Here is a 17,693-nt window from a genome sequence, read left to right as displayed (position 1 = left end):
ACCATATTGCCTCTACAACCGTCCATAATTGCGAGAGTGTTGCCGGTGCATGATGTTGTGCACGAACTGACCTCTCGGTTATATGCCATAAATGTTCAACTGGACACATGTCGGGCGACCTGAGTGGCCTAATAATTAGTTCGAATTGTCCAAGTGATTCTTCACACCAATCGCCAACAATTGTGGACCAGTGAAATGGCGCATTGTCATCAGTAATTCCATCTTCTCTTGGAACATGAAGTCTATGAATGGCAGCCAGTGGTCTCCAATTAGCCGAACATAATCATTTCCTTTTCAGCAATCGGTTCACTTGGATCAAAGGACACAGTCCATTCCATGTAAACACAACCTTCACCATTAAAAAGCCACCACCAGCTTTGACAGTGATCTACTGGCAACCTGGGCCTATGAGTTCATGTGGTCTGTGTCACACTTGAACCCAACTCTTACCAAATGAAACCGGGGATCATCTGTTGAGGCCAGGTTTTCCAGTCGTCTAGGGTCCAACCGATTTGGTCATGAGCCCAGGAGAGATGCTGCAAGAGATGTTTCGTCGTACGTCTCACACTGATTTCTGCCGTTATTTCCCGCAGTGTCGCTTGCCTGTTAGCACTGACAACTCTACGCAAACGCCGCTGCTCTCGGTCGTTAAGTGAAGGCCGTCGGCCACTCCGTTGTCCATGGTGAGCGGTAATGTCTGAAATTTGGTATTCTGGGGACACTCTTGAGACTATGGATCTCGGAGCACTGAATTCCCTAACGATTTCCGAAATGGAATGTCCCCTGCGTCTAGCTCCAACTATCGTCAGACGTTCAAAATCTGTTCATTCTCGTCGTGGAGCCATAATCACATCGGAAACCTTTTCACATGCACCACTTCGGCATAAATGACTGCTACGCATATGCATTGCCCTTATATACCTTGTGTATGCAGCAGTACCGGCGTTTGTATATGTTCATATCGCTATCCCACGACTTTTGTCACCTCAGTGTATTTACCTATTTACATCACTGTGTTCAACACAAGCAACTTTTCTTCTCCTCATAGAGCGACAAGATACTAATAGCTCATTCTGTGGATACCTGGGTAGATCTGAGTTTAAACGTAAACCAAAATGACGCTGCAGTGAAGAAAATCGTTGGACGCAACGTGCGGGCTATTCCTTCTCGTTCTATCGAATTATAAATCAGTGGAACACCAACGGTTTTTCGTACCCTTTTCCAACTCGCGACATGTTTTTCTCAATAAATTTTAGTCTGTTTCCCAGAGTTTTCTTTCTGCCGCAATTGCTGCTTAGATTTCAACTGCCATCCACTCATCGTAGTGGCTGAATATCTTTCCTTTTATCATTGTACGAAAACAATCGCCTGCGCCAAAGCTATTGCGACTTACCAAACTACTCATGTTTTTCTACTATTGCTGCTGAACTTCGAACATCTACCAATAAGCACTATTTTTCTCGTTCTCAGCGCTAGCGTTCATTAGTATTTTTTTCGTAACTAATGAGTCTCAAGCAAAAATTAATTATGTGTCAGTTTCTCCGCATACAGGAAATCTCTAGTAACAATATCTTTTGTCACACTTGATAAAATGCTCAAGAAATAGACAACTTGTAAAACAAAGGGAGTTTTCATACCTTCGCACGTATTTGGTGGCAAGATACTGAACGGCAAATGTTCTCTTTTTAAACGATGCAAACAATTTTTAGCGGCTTTCGATTCCTCGCGGAAAGAATTTCGCCATATAACACGCTTTCATGAGTGCTACGAAAACAGCGTATTCTTACCACTACTGACACGTAAATGTTATGGCACAATGTCCGGCTATTTCTGAACAAAGTTGACTGCTGAGATTGACGCGTGTTGTACTGGCATTCTCTTGCTCTCTTTCCACGAGCTTGAGTTACCGAATGTACTGGTTTACTGTTCTCCGTTTAAGAGCTACTAGTTCCAGCTAATAACACATCGTCGTGTTAAAAACATAGATATAAAGATGCGAGATTTTTACTAAAGTGCTAAATCCTTGCAAAATACTTGTCACTTTATCGACCATCACTCTTCAACATGTATTCAACTGTTAATGCTGGTGTTGTCTATTTCAGAAGGGAAATCCTGTTTATTTTGACGGTAATATGAAGGTTGGTCTCCTGCTGTAAACTATTTTCCATTGAACTTAATTTTATTTCATTATTCCAGTTTTGAGCATTAAATTCTCTTCAGGATGGAAAGTGAAACTACGCTGATGAACTGTAAATTTGTCATTGCAGTGCCTCGGGTGAGTAAACGTTCTGCATTATTTATTTCCTTCGTGGAAGCATGAGTTATTTCTATCACGAATGTCGTGTTCTCAGTACCCGGAAACAGCCTTCGTAATGCACTGTTCCCCAGATAACTGACCTGTGTGTCAACAGGTGTTATAAATATTTTATTACTTGTTCGTTGTTTCCTTTGCATAACGGTGGTGCATCATTCGAAAGTCTGTGATTGCTGTGATCATTCCATCTCTTTAAATGGGCAATTAAAATTTCATCAGACATTCGATTTTCGTCATGTGCACAATCCATCCGGATGACGTAATACTGCAGATGCAGAGACAATGTCTAAATTATTCATAACAAAGGAAGTAGCTTTGAAGCACTAGAATATATTGTATGTAACGTGTAAACGTACCAGCCTATACGACACCAGTATGATGATCGCACACCATAAAATATAGTGTCTCATAAATGCTCCTACAACTATCACTAGGAAGAAGCCATTCAGGGAGATAACATGGTAAATTTATCGAATAGTTTATGCAGACACAGAATGATGATTTAAACTATGCCACTGAATTAGATGAAAATTATTAAGTGACGATGGTTCACAGAGGAAGTAACCCTGTCATAGCGATATTATGTAGTTTGACGGTTCAGAATCTGAAAGTGGACCGCCACACTGACAAGCTACTTGTGCTCCTAGTTAAACGCAGACTTGGTGAAAGTTACAGCCATTACTCCGCTCATGATACTGTTAGGAACGTTATGCTGGCTTTGAGGATTAGTCCAACGCTCAGTTACAGTGTGGCGTGATAAAGACGCTTTCGTTATTTCGTGACAACGTTAGAAAACAAGATGTTCTCGTCATTTCGCTGCAACGATCGAAAAACAGCAAAGATGTCTTGCTTCCACGACGCCCGTTGTCATTACCTGATTTCCCGTGAAGAACAGTTCTGGGGTGCACTAACGAGAGTAACTTATTTCGCATTACATTTTTTTCCGTTCCTTCTCCACGTTGTAGTTCTCTAGGTAATGGAAATAGCTGAACGGGCACTATTCACTCTAGCAACCGGGGCTGTCGGATGCCGGCGTCCCGTCGTGAAATGCATGCGGTTTGATTCCAAAAAAATTTTGTGGCATATATAACGCAGTGGAGCACTTGATTATTTCAGCATTTTTGTACTGGACTCTGTACTTCCAGGTATTTGTAAAAAGGCGCGTCAGCTGCTTTTAGGAAATGAATTTTCGCTACCGGTTTCTTTCATCGGACGTTCTCAAGTGATCTCCATTACACCGTAACAGATACGAACATTGGTGAAAGAAGCTTTCGTTACACCATAAGAACATTTAAAAAATCGTCACTACTCTCACAAATGTTTAGTACCTTGCCTATTATAATAGGCACATTAGAAGATGCTGTCTCGTACTCTCTTAGGTTACCAGTATTTGCTGATCGATATATTGTATTAGACTCTAAGACTAGAGTTACATAATGTCTTTGCACTGTTTTCCTATTGAGTGGCAGTGTCGGGCCGCAGACACGAACACTAATTGTTCTTCGTCACGTGCTTGGGGACACATGTTTGCATGCAACTGGCTCAGTAAGGCTTGTTTCTCGCTCTTTACGCTGTAATGGAATTTGTACTCGTTATCGTTCCACCATGGCTTAGGTTGGCATAAAATCACAAGTAACTGAAACCGTTTTCATGTGTACCAAACCACACGGTAACGTTTTAGAATGTTTTTATCTTGTTACAACACCTACTATAACTAATTTACGTATCTGTTACGTTATAATGCAAAACATCTGACCAGTGAAATAAATTACAGAATTTATTAACAGCAGTGAGGTGGTGTTTTACATATAACCTGCGGAACATGCATCAAATTACTAGTTGCTGTGTATGGGTGCATCCAGACTGTCTTTATTTGCTCGAAGGACAGTCTGTTTTACCGGACTCGTCGGTACAATGGTGGGTTTTATAATTTATTTCGCAGGGAGACCGAGTGGATTCCATTAACACATACAAAGATAATTCACTTTATTAGCCTATAAGTTAGATAGGAATCAGTTGACTTTGTACACTCCATTTCCACAGGAACGTCGTCAGTACTTACAAATGTACATGAGCATTATCGTACCACTTGATGTGTACAAAATACCTCTTACTTCACATTCAACAATAACTTTCACGTAGAGTTGTGCCAAATGCATTGATCACACAGCTGGCCTACTAGATGACGATGTTGTCATCTTAGTCTATGATCGCGAGATGGTCTGAGCGATCCTGTGCTCGGCCGTGAATGGAAGAGCGGTTGCGGTGGCGCATCGAAACGTTTGTGGCCGTGTCTTCTCTTGCGATTGCGTTCCGAGGTGTTAGCCTTGCTTTGGCACCTCGCTCTACAGACGACACCATAGAGTCAACCAAGTTCTTTTATGTATTACTGAAACCATTACCAGATGGAGTCAAAGACATTAATCAGAGCACTTGTTGTTGTTGTTGTTGTTGTTGTTGTTGTCCTGGTCTCCAGACTGAAGAGTAGCATGATTCTGCAAGCTAGTCTACCTTGAGCATGTATGTTCATTTCTGCATAACTAGCGTACCGCATAACGATGTGAAATTGTGTACTGTAAAGAAGTCGTGTTCTCCGTCTACTGGCCACCCCACCACTGCCCCATTTCCTTCCGTTACTGGAATTACTTTCAGAACGTGTCCTTATTTTAGGCAAACTGTACCACGAACTTCTTTTCTCCGCGATTCGATTCAGTGCCTCTTCTTTAGTTATCCGACATACCCAAGCAATCTCCAGCTTTCTTCTGTTGTACCAAGTTTCAAAAACTAGTCTGCTCTGTTTCACCGTCGTGTCAGGCTACACTCCAGAAAGATACATTCGGAAAAACTTTCAATACTTACATTTATATGACAGCCAGAGATAATTTTCTCGTTTTGGAAAAGCTTTTCGTACTATTCCAAGTTTGCGTTTGATACAGCCACATGTGCTACAGTCAGGCTACTACTTTCATTGATCTCCTACACTAATTACCTTCCCCCTCACACACACACACACACACACCGCCCCTCCTCTCCTTCCCCCCCCCCCCCTCACACACACACGCATATAGAGACACAACGGCCTGCGTCACCTGAATGAATTCGAATCGATTCCTTTATCCTTGTTTTTCCATTTTGTTGGTGTTCATCATACTGCTTCTATTCAAGACACTACCCATTCCGATGAACAGGACTACCCAACTCCATTGCCGTCTCTAATAAGATTACAATGTTATTATCAAAGAAAGTTTTTATATCTTATTTAGGATAAAAAAACACTGCTTTAAACTGGAATCTTCTGACATCATCACCAGATTTATCTTATCCATATACATCGCACCTATGCGCAGCGTGGTCATCTTAGGACCATGTCTTACTGAAATGAATTGCCCTTCTACAACGTGCCATATGAAGCCAGGGACTAAGAGCTACTCATTCACAGGCACCATTCGTGGCTGTCTGTCACAGCCAGCGTTTGGGTGGAGGCGATTCGAACCTCTGTACGATTAGTCATTTTTGAGCATTTCGCGATCCAGACAAACTGATTTAGAGAAACGCCGGGATAGTTCCTCAAAAAAAAGACAATGGCGATAGGTTTTCCCATTCTTGTCGTGTCGGGAACTTTGCTCCACCTTGTCGTCGACATGTCAAGTTCTGGTCGTCTTTCTTGCTCCAAAATCATATAAAAAGTATCTGTATCATAGAAGTAACATGTTCCCATAAGACACCTAATAATAACCGCTGGAAACTCATGCCATGGAATACCTTAACCTGCATGTTTAACGTGACTGTTGCACAGTCAAATGCGAAAGCTGTTCCTAGCATCCCCCACACGCCATTGTGATCGGAGGGCTCTTGAACCACACTATCATATCTCGCACGCCCCGTTGGACTCCATTTCCGTTATGCCTCGCTGATACTTCAACGGATGGACTTCTCCATAACTGCGGATTAGTTTCTACTCAATAACGTTTTCGTAAATGTGATGACATAGTCGTCGTTGCCGTATCGTCATGTTTAGTACGTTTGCTCTGGTGCATTTATCTCACCGAACGTAGTTGATGAACTTTCCCTAACAAATAACGCTTAAAAAGTAACATGCTGGGAAGTCGGTCAATATCCGTTTCTGCCTTTGGAATCCGTTCCCAGCCAGTTCAACAGAAGAATGTAATATAATATACTGTTTATCAAACATTGACCACCTTCCTTCAAAACTATAGAGAAAGATTTTAATGTGCCATGTACCTGCGCCATCTTTATGGTAGAAGATAATCAATTTGTTGTTGTCTTGTCGTCACTCCCCTCGTTAACTACTCGTGTTTGTTGTTTTCAACTCAAAGCAATTTCAAATAGAACCTATCGATGCTTGGCAATTAAAACCCTTAAATACCATCCTAAAGAACAGTTGCTAAACCAGATCGATCACACATCTGTAATTCTAACATGTAGTTCAGCAGACCCATTACTGAATCAATAAGATCCAAAACATCAGTAACATCACATGACAGAAAATTTTGTTGAACATCACTATGGTATATGCATTACTTACGAATGTCCGCCTTTTATGGTAATCTAGCCAGAGTTACAGGAGAGCGGCGACTATGATCGGTACATCAGAAACGGTCAGCAACAATGAAGAGCAACAGTCATATTAATTTAAAGAACGACGTTTTAGTCACATTGAGACGCAGAGTTATTGACAGTTTTAAAAATAATTTATGGTCCGACACAATAACACTAATTCCAAACGAAATGACCGGATATGACCATCTTTAGTTGAGAAAACAGATTTATGTTTTAAAGCCACCACTGAGGGAAGCAGCATTATATACGGCGTGAATCACCTAAAACTTGCACCGCAAATAATGCTGAAATTTGCCGTTTTCACATAATGGCTTGCTATCCAGGGGCTCGTATTATTAGCCAGTCAACACATTGCAATAATACTTAAAATGTAATGTTTGTACAAACATACACTTTCCTTTTTTTAAATGGAACAATGTCTCTTGAAATTAACAAAGTGAAAGTATTGCGTGTCGTTTACGAGATATCGTATTTTGAAAAGTTTCCACCCGGACACTTGTTTGTGAAATTCAACCTGTGTAATTGCTAGGTACGATTTTGTTGCTCTCAATGTGCTTGTGTGTTCCTTGAGTGTACTGCAACATGCTAGTCAGTTAGTGTGTGACAGTCCAAGCAATAGGACGTGAGTGGACGATGGAATGTACCAGCGCAGAAAAAGCCGACATGGTCATGTTGTATGGGGTGTGTAGGAAGAGTGTTGTACGCTGCATGTAGCAAGATTTCGCAATAGATGTCAACCATCTCGGCCTTTATTTGTCATCCTTTTCAAACCGTTAGATGAAAGTGTTAGTCTAACACATAGCGTAATAGAAGGAAACACGAGACGACAGAAGACGGGGAAATTAATGTTCTCGGCGCTGTTGCAGTTGATCCTCACCTTAGCTCCCGTACAATCGGATCAGGAAATGACATGAATCAGGCAAGTGTCCAACTCATTCCCCTACATCTACATCTACATCTACACGACTCCTCTGCAATTCACATTTAAGTGCTTGGCAGAGGGTTCATCGAACCACAATCATACTATATCTCTACCATTCCACTCCCGAACAGCGCGCGGGAAAAACGAACACCTAAACCTTTCTGTTCGAGCTCTGATTCCTCTTATTTTATTTTGATGATCATTCCTACCTATGTAGGTTGGGCTCAACAAAATATTTTTGCATTCGGAAGAGAAAGTTGGTGACTGAAATTTCGTAAATAGATCTCGCCGCGACGAAAAACGTCTTTGCTTTAATGACTTCCATCCTAATTCGCGTACCATATCTGCCACACTCTCTCCCCTATTACGTGATAATACAAAACGAGCTGCCCTTTTTTGCACCCTTTCGATGTCCTCCGTCAACCCCACCTGGTAAGGATCCCTTACAGCGTAACAATATTCTAACAGAGGACGAACGAGTGTGGTGTAAGCTGTCTCTTTAGTGGACTTGTTGCATCTTCTAAGTGTCCTTCCAAAGAAACGCAACCTTTGGCTCGCCTTCCCCACAATATTATCTACGTGGTCATTCCAACTGAAGTTGTTCGTAATTTTTACACCCAGGTACTTAGTTGAATTGACAGCCTTGAGAATTGTACTATTTATCGAGTAATCGAATTCCAACGGATTTCTTTTGGACCTCATGTGGATCACTTCACACTTTTCGTTATTTAGCGTCAACTGCCACCTGCCACACCATACAGCAATCTTGTCTAAATCGCTTCACAACTGATAATGGTTTTCGGATGACCTTACTAGACGGTAAATTACAACATCATCTGCGAACAACCTAAGAGAACTGCTCAGATTGTCACCCAGGTCATTTATATAGATCAATAACAGCAGAGGTCCCAGAACGCTTCCCTGGGGAACACCCGATATCACTTCAGTTTACTCGATGATTTGCCGTCTATTACTACGAACTGCGACCTTCCTGACAGGAAATCACGAATCCAGTCGCACAACTGAGACGATACCCCATAGGCCCGCAGCTTCGTTAAAAGTCGCTTGTGAGGAACGGTCTCAAAAGCTTTCCGGAAATCTATAAATACGGAATCAACTTGAGATCCCCTGTCGATAGCGGCCATTACTTCGTGCGAATAAAGAGCTAGCTGCGTTGCACAAGAATGATGTTTTCTGAAACCATGCTGATTACGTATCAATAGATCGTTCCCTTCGAGGTGATTCATAATGTTTGAATACAGTATATGCTCCAAAACCCTACTGCAAACCGACGTCAATGATATAGGTCTGTAGTTCGATGGATTACTCCTACTACCTTTCTTAAACACTGGTGCGACCTGCGCAATTTTCCAATCTGTAGGTACAGATCTATCGGTGAGCGAGCGGTTGTATATGATTGCTAAGTAGGGAGCTATTGTATCAGCGTAATCTGAAAGGAACCTAATCGGTATACAATCTGGACCTGAAGACTTGCCCGTATCAAGCGATTTAAGTTGCTTCGCAACCCCTAAGGTATCTACTTCTAAGAAACTCATGGTGGCAGCTGTTCGTGTTTCACATTCTGGAGTATTCCATTCGTCATCCCTGGTGAAGGAATTTCGGAAAACTGCGTTCAATAACTCCGCTTTAGCGGCACAGTCGTCGGTAACAGTACCATCGGCACTGCGCAGCGAAGGTATTGACTGGGTCTTGCCGCTTGTGTACTTTACATACGACCAGAATATCTTCGGATTTTCTACCAAACTTCGAGACAATGTTTCGTTGTGAAACCTATTAAAGGCATCTCGCATTGAAGTCCGTGCCAAATTTCGCGCGTCTGTAAATTTTAGCCAATCTTCGGGATTTCGCGTTCTTCTGAGCTTCTCATGCTTTCTCCGTTGCCTCTGCAACAGCGTTCGGACCTGTTTTGTGTACCACGGGGGATCAGTTCCATCTCTTACCAATTTATGAGGTATGAATCTCTCAATTGCTGTCGACATAGATTCCATCCCTATAAATCTCTCTCCATCAAGAGGTGCATGGAAACGATTACCAGAATTGCGTTAACTTATGGGCATATTGCAGATGTATCATGTATCTTGTTTAGTGATGAAGGCACAATTACCTGTCATGGCCAGGTAACCCACCGAAACATGTACTACTAATCTGTTGATAATCCCCGTTGGCTTCGTCACGTGGAACGTCACCGCCCACGGAATGTAAACGTGTGGTATGGGATTGTGAACCATCAGCTCATATGTCCGTTTTTCGTAGACGGAACACTGAACGCGCACAAGTATCACAGCCTCCCAACAGACCATCATCCACAGATGTTTCGAGACGTTGCTCTGCTGACTGTGAGGAACCTGTTCTACCAATACGTTGGCTGTCCAGCCCATGGTGCACGAAGTACTACAGGACGTCTTCACGAATCGTTTCTAAATCGTTGGATTGGACGCAGTGGATCTATGCCTTGGCCCATTCCCCGGAGTTGACGCCTGTAGGCTTTTTTCTGTGTGGGAAGCTGAAAGACACACTCTACATACTAACTATATCCGATGGTATGCAACGACGTTTTACTGCAGGCTGCTTGGACATCTCCGCTGAAATGCTAGCATGTCTGCAGCAGTTGTTCCATACGACATAGTCGCTGTCGTTGGTCATTTTGAACGAAACCTGTGATGGTCAGTTGTCTCTAAGTGCCGGCTGGAGTGGCCGAGCGGTTCTAGGCGCTACAGTCTGGAACCGCGCGACCGCTACAGTCGCAGGTTCGAATCCTGCCTCGAGCATGGATGTGTGTGATGTCCTTAGGTTAGTTAGGTTTAAGTAGTTCTAAGTTCTAGGGGACTGATGACCTCAGAAGCTAAGTCCCATAGTGCTCAGAGCCATTTGAACCATTTTATTTCTCTGAGTGGTCAGAATCCACGTAACTAGCGTATGCGCTTGTGTTGTGTGTGCTACCACAGGTAATGTGCAAGTGTTGGTGTGGGAACTTCACAAAATACGATATCTCGTAAATGAATGGCGCTAGAATCTTGCAACAAACTCCACTGACATTCTAATTTATCCTAAATTAGTGTCAATAGGCATTGTTTCATTTAAAAAAGTGCATGCTTGCAAACAAAAATAGATTTTCTAAATATTACTACAATCTTTTGATTTGCTAACAGAACGAGTCTCTGATTACCAATCCAATCTATGAAAACAGCACAGAAATAGCGCTTTTCATTCATACAATATTTGCGGAGCATGTTTTAAGTGTTTCACCCTGTATATGAACTTCGCAACTATCTACGAAGCAGATGATGCAGAGCCATCTATGAACTGTATGAGGGATCTCTACTTCATACTCACAGAGTGGGTATTATTTTACGGAAATTTATTTCTTTGGGGCGTGAAGAAGAAATCGATGAACAAATAGGAAAAAGCAGTAAAAATGTTCCACGAGTCATTCGTTAACGAAAATCTTGAGTTCTACCTACCGTGATGCAGTCGGACGTCAGCATGCAGGTCGAATCAGTACTCAGATGTCCCGAGAACTGGAAAAGAAGAAAACATCGTCAAGATACCAACACAGACGTACAATGCAATCACAGAAGGTATTAGATATATGCTTCCAAAATCCCTTCTCTTCTACAAATGTACCTAAGTATATAATTAACCCGGAAAAGGTAAGGAGGAGCAATGATTTCAAACTTCAGAAAATTTGTAAGTACGCTATATTAATGGTCGATTAACGTAATTTGTTTACGGAAGAAAATGCAGTTATACTTACACCAAAAGAAATATGTACCTACTAAATACAGAACACCAGTCCGTATGCTTTAATGAGATATTAATAAATGTATAAATATCTTCTCGGTGTCGAAGTCTTACGAGCACAATTACCTCTTCCTAAATCGACCATGGGTTTGAACAGGTCTGCCTACATTCTTCCACAAATGAATGCGTAATGAGTGAGTGTTACAAATATAATCTTAATTCGACAAAACAGACGTTGAATTACGCCCATTTTACCTCTAATTTACTCTATTAGTAATTTTTGTAGGATTACAGGGTCTGTCCAACGTTTCTATATTTCTTACATGTTTGTAAGCACAACATAATGAAACTACATAAATCCGACTACGCTCAGGAGTTATTTCGAAAACTCTTTTCGTAGATGGAGCTTGGGGCCTTCGTATGGGTCGTTGCGTTTAATGAAGGCGACATTTCGACGATGTCGAGCCCCACCGTGAAGGTGAAAAGGGAGCTGTTGAGAGACGGGGCGCATTAGACGCAATGACCCGGCGCGTAGGTTCGAAGCTCTGACATTTATCACTGACGTCGTGAATCGACGGGAAGGCGACGCCTGCAATGTGAAATCTGTTGCAGTGACTGCCATGCTTTACTGGCTCTGTCCCTTCGAGCCAGTTTCGGAAATACCGGTGACACGGAAACTGACTGTGTCACATTGACGAGTTCAAGATCAAACGATTGGAAGGCTAGAAACGAAGAGGACAACCAGATGCTTTATTATTTGTCACTAATGATGAATTTGTATTGGTTAATTGGTGTTGTCGGCTTTCACAGTAAGGACATTTAATGATTGAAAAAGTGACAAAGTGAATGTCTGTTTAACTATCTTGCTTTGTGTATATTAATGCGGCTACTAATCTTCTAAATGATGACTAACGGAAACACTCAGCTGCCGACAGGTGTTGATATACCTCTATGTGGACAGCCGAAAACGTGTGCCCCGACCGGGACTCGAACCCGGGATCTGCTTACATGGCAGACGCTCTATCCATCTGAGCCACCGGGGACATTGATGAATAGCGCGACTGCAGGGACTTATCCCTTGCAGGCTTCCCGTGATACATTTCCAACTGTCCACAATTCTACATATGTAATGTACCTTATAGGCATCGAGGTATATCAACAAAACCTGTCGGCAGCTGAGGGTTTCAGTAAGCCATCATTTATTCCAGGGAAAAGCTGCACGGTCATCAACAGTATCTGTTCGAGAACAGTTACTATCTTCACATATATACTAATCTTCTATTCTTCACTTCTTCCTACCCTAACCTCCACACGACATTCCCGAAACATTAACATGTCTGAAGTACCTCACTCTTCATCGTGCGTTTCTGATTTCTCGTTTATCACTTCCTGTATTGGCAAAATAACTAGTCCCGGAAGTTCTGACACATTTCCGAAGTATCTGCTTCTGGAATGGATTACTGAAGAGGACCGCTGCAAGTCGGCCGAAAAGTTGACAATTTAGCGGTTTTAGTAGTTACAATGACACGGCCCAATAGCAAAAACTATTTTATCCAAAATGACACCGGCCGTGGAAGCCAACGAACTTAAGTTGACAAATACTTTTTCAACCTAATTAAGCGATTTTTCAACACGTACTTTGACAGTGCATCCTAATTTATACATGTTCAACACACAGAATTTCAAGACAATCTAGTAGCACCATTTAGGATTATTCAACTGTTAACGTTCAACATGTACACTGTGCTGGGTCTCAGCACCTTCGTTTCCATATATTATTTCCTACATGAACATCTATCAAATATCTTCTGCAAGCTGAAACAAACTGGGTTTGGACTCGTATGCTATTTATGGAAGAGAATTCCTTGACTTCTACTCTATCTGTGCAAGTGGTGTTTTCAGTCTCGTGTCTTTGGCTGAAGCTCATCGTTCTCGTAATATTTGTCATTGTCTTGGAGCCAGGCAGATAATACGGAAGTCCAGGATTTGATCCCCAGTCGATCATAACATATTTTTTCTATCGCTTATCGCTTCTCTTACTTCTGGCAATGATTGACTTGTATGCAAATTGTCAAATTCTTCCGTGGATGTGGATCTACGTCTAACTGGCTGGGTAAGTCAGTCCAAAGGAATAAGGCAAGATTATACCATCTCCAATAGGTCCACGCCCAGTAAAGAACTGCGATGCTGAAACCAACCTTCCAGTGGGAGTCAGTTTTACTTTAATTTTAGGTTCCTTGGCAAAAATCTGTTATGACTAACGTTCATTTCATATTTGTTCCGAATCTTCCTTACTTTCAGATTGAATGGTAGTAAAGCGAGAGTATATGTAATGGAGCGCAGTCTCTTTGTAAAAACGTTCTGAGGCTATGTCTGATTTCCATTAATCGACGTTGCATTATCTAATGAATACTGGTTGCAATAAGCTTCCAAGTGTTATACTGGAGAGCCGGCCGAGGTGGCCGAGCGGTTCTAGGCGCTACATTCTGGAACCGCGCGACCGTTACGGTCGCAGGTTCGAGTGTGTGTGACGTCCTTAGGTTAGTTAGGTTTAAGTAGTTCTAAGTTCTAGGGGATTGATGACCTCAGAAGTTAAGTCCCATAGTGCTCAGAGCCATTTGAACCATTTGTTATACTGGATTTATCTCAATATTAACATAGCTCCGATATCAGAAGAAAATTTGATAACGATTTAATCCAACACAAATTTTCTACAGATGAATGTTAAGCTTAGCATCAGATGCAGTAAAGTAGTGTTTCGGCTGTGGAATTAACGATTCGCGTTTGCAAACAATTAACTTTCACATGTACTTTGCAGTGGTGGCAAAAAAGAGTATTAACGATCTAGACAGGTTGTACGGCTCGTTTCACTATCAGTAAACTGTGAAACCACAGCACACCAAAGAAAAATATTTGTTTACAAAATGCTTTCATGATCCACCTTCCGATACCGTAATAGTGTATGGGATTTCAGTAGAGCAGCATTAAAAGTGAAAAGAGAAGTGTGCAAGTGGCATCATGCATTAACACAGCTCACTGTACAGTGTTGAAATATTTTCGATGTTTGTCTAAAGGTTAAAAGATCTGTCAAGTCTGCCAACTATTGATTTCTAAAATATCAAACAGGTCACAATATTCAAACTTGCGTAGTACGTAACATATTGCTCCTGGGTCGTTTACAATGTGCCATAAATCGCACAATGTTAGCCACTGTTATTGTAGAATGGCGATCGTTTCTTGTATTAAATACTGGAAATATTCGCATCCCTTTGCTGTAGGCCATTTCAGAAACTTTATGCGCTATAAACGCTCGTTTGGAACCAAATCGTGGAATAGGGTAGAATGTCTCGGATATTATACGCGAGTAGAAGCGGCAAACATAAAACAAAGACGTTTTCCCGTTGGGGTACGATCTTTTTAAAAACATTTAATCTCCATCTTTCTCCCCCAAATGCGAAAATCTTTTGTTGACGCCCATCTACATAGGGAGAAATGAGCATCGTAATAAAATAAATTAGAACTCGTACAGAATGGCTTGAGTGTTCCTTTTGCCTGCAGCTTTTCAGAGTGGAACGGTAGAGAAATAGTCTGAAAATCATTCGATGAACCCTCTACCAGGCACTTTAATATGAACTACAGGGTAGTCTATAGATGCAGACATACTTGTCGCCCCAGCCGGCCATTGTACAAGAGGTGTTCGATAAGTACTGCAACACTTTTTTTTTTTTCAGAAAGCACGGTGGTTTTATTCTGAATTCCTGTACGGCAAGTTACTCCCAACTTTTTTGGATACATAACCCTAATTCTCAACGTAATCTCTGTTCAATGCGAAGACCTTACGCCACCTAACCGGGAGGGCTTGTTCTCTACCGGTCGACGTCGGAGTCATCGTCTTGCTGCGTCCATAACCTCCCCACCGTCCATGTAATGCATCCCGCGGAGTGCATCCTTCATTAGGCCAAACGGAAAGTCGGAAGGGAGAGATCCGGGCTGTAGGGTGGATAAGGATGAGCAATCCAGTGAAGTTTTGTGAGCTCCTCTTGGATGCACAGCCTTAAGTGATTCTTTGCGTTGTCGGGGGAAGTTCGTTTGTATTTTTGTGACGACGAACACTCTCAAGTCGTTTCTGAAGTTTCCTGAGGGCAGCGCTATACAGTTTAGACCTGATAGCTGCACAACGAGGGAGGACATCAAGCAGAACAACATCTTCTGAGTCTTTACCGGCTTTCAATGTTTTCTTCGGATGAGTGGGGCCTCTCGATGGATAGCCGTTTTCCGATTCGAAATGATAAAACCCTGTTTCATCGCATGTGACGACGTTCGACATAAAAATGTCACGATCAATCTCGTAACGGACACGCAGCTTTCTCACCGGTGGTCTATCGTTCTCTTTATGGTCAGTTGTTAGGCCGTGAGAAACTCAGCGGCACGTATCTTTGAGGTCTCCAACTGATGAACTAGTGTGTCAGTATTACCAGCAGAGACGTCTAGTTGAGCAGAGAGGTATTCGACTGTGGTTCGTTGATCGCCTGGAATGAGAGTGTCCGCACATTCCAGCATTTCAGGAGTCACAGCTGTGTGCGGCCGTACGGGACGCGAAGATTGGACAGGTTTGCGCGACCTTGTTGCGATGACGACAGACGCCTCATCCAACGACTCACCGTGCTTTGATCACTGCCAGGTTTCCGCAGACATTCTGCTTTGGTTTTCCGTCAAAAGCAAGTCGATGACAGCTCTCTGCGTGGTGCACACCTCCGCTCCATACCCCATTTTGAAGGCTACGTATAGCACCGCCCCCTGTAGGAACTTCATGAAGCTATAGGGGCTAAAGAGGGAATATTATACGATGTCTCACAACATATCCCGCATTTTTGCAACCGAAACTGACCAGGAAGCAAAGCTGTCGCATTACTTATTGAACGCCCCTCCTATTTCGTGTAACAGAGCTGTCTGGTCTTGATTGCTCGCTCCGTGAAACTGTTTTTCTCGTATAACAGCTCCAAACCTAGTAACTACTGTATGTGCAATGTGTATGCCCCGTGGCTCTTAAACCTGACTGCAAATTGTAATTCTTTCACTTGGAAAACCTGTTTTCTAATGTTCTCGAAGCACTGGAGAGGAAATTAAAAAACCACACACGTAAGGTCTTTATGTACTTTAGATATTATGTCACTACCTTTTTCGCCTGAGTGACAATAACGAGTATTAGTGCTCTCCTGCGGTTGTAGGTGCACGTATATCACACACTGATTCATCTCATGTGCGTAATTTCGGTATGGAACGAAACGATGCTTCTAGATACGAGTATACGGGTACGACTCTTTCATTAGGTGTCGACCTACGATAGGAAGTGGATTTTGACGAAATGCTCTTCCAGATGTAACATAATCCCGGGCGATCGACAATTTCGTCATTGCAACACAAAATTCGTCATGGCATCGTTATTCAAGGACAACTGAAGTCAGTAATAATGGGATCTACGAAGATTTATATCAGGTGCGAGGGTCTCAAAAAGAAACTTATTATTACGTCTGGTCAATCCGCGGTGATAGGTTACGAAGATCTTTAAGACCAGGCTAATTGGATAGGTGATGATTACAAGTAAACCACCGAGAATTAGCTATCACGGAGAGCATTGAAATCGAACAGTCGGTGTTTACAACTTATAGAACTTCGCATTGATTATCGCCCACGCATTTGCGAACTGCACCCCTTCAAAAGTTGTTCAAAAACTTTTATGCCACATTATACTTAAAAAGTGACACTGATACGCGACAATAATTTTGACGTCTCTTTAAATGACGGTCCGAGCGTCGTTCAATTCCTCCCCGACAGAGATCCGTTCCACGGTCACGGAGCCATTCGAGAACCAGTGTGTGAACGTCCTCATAGTTGGACAATCTCTTTCCACCGAGATGTTCTTTCAGCTTGCCGCAAACATGGGACTCATGTGGTGCAAGATCTATAACTACCGATCAGCATCACGCACGTTTATGCTGCCTCCTTGAGATCGTTGTAATCACTTCGCTACAGCTGGACGTGAGATTGAATATGGTCCATACGCCGCGTGAACTTCACGGGGAGCCTGTGTGCGATGGAGACGTTTTGCCGACA

General features: G+C 42.4%; 1 protein-coding gene across 1 annotated transcript in view; it reads right to left on the bottom strand.

The window, feature by feature from the left end:
- The window catches only part of LOC126412221 (uncharacterized), a 113,903-nt gene that overhangs the window by 57,653 nt on the left and 38,557 nt on the right, over positions 1-17,693 (bottom strand). The window contains exon 2 of the mRNA XM_050081710.1: positions 11,300-11,356. Coding sequence (XP_049937667.1) covers positions 11,300-11,356 — 57 coding nt within the window. The remainder of the gene's footprint in view (positions 1-11,299; positions 11,357-17,693) is intronic.

This window comes from Schistocerca serialis, chromosome 7 (assembly GCF_023864345.2).
Source record: "Schistocerca serialis cubense isolate TAMUIC-IGC-003099 chromosome 7, iqSchSeri2.2, whole genome shotgun sequence".
NCBI lineage: Eukaryota > Metazoa > Arthropoda > Insecta > Orthoptera > Acrididae > Schistocerca > Schistocerca serialis.
This window is presented reverse-complemented; position numbering and strand designations above follow the sequence as displayed.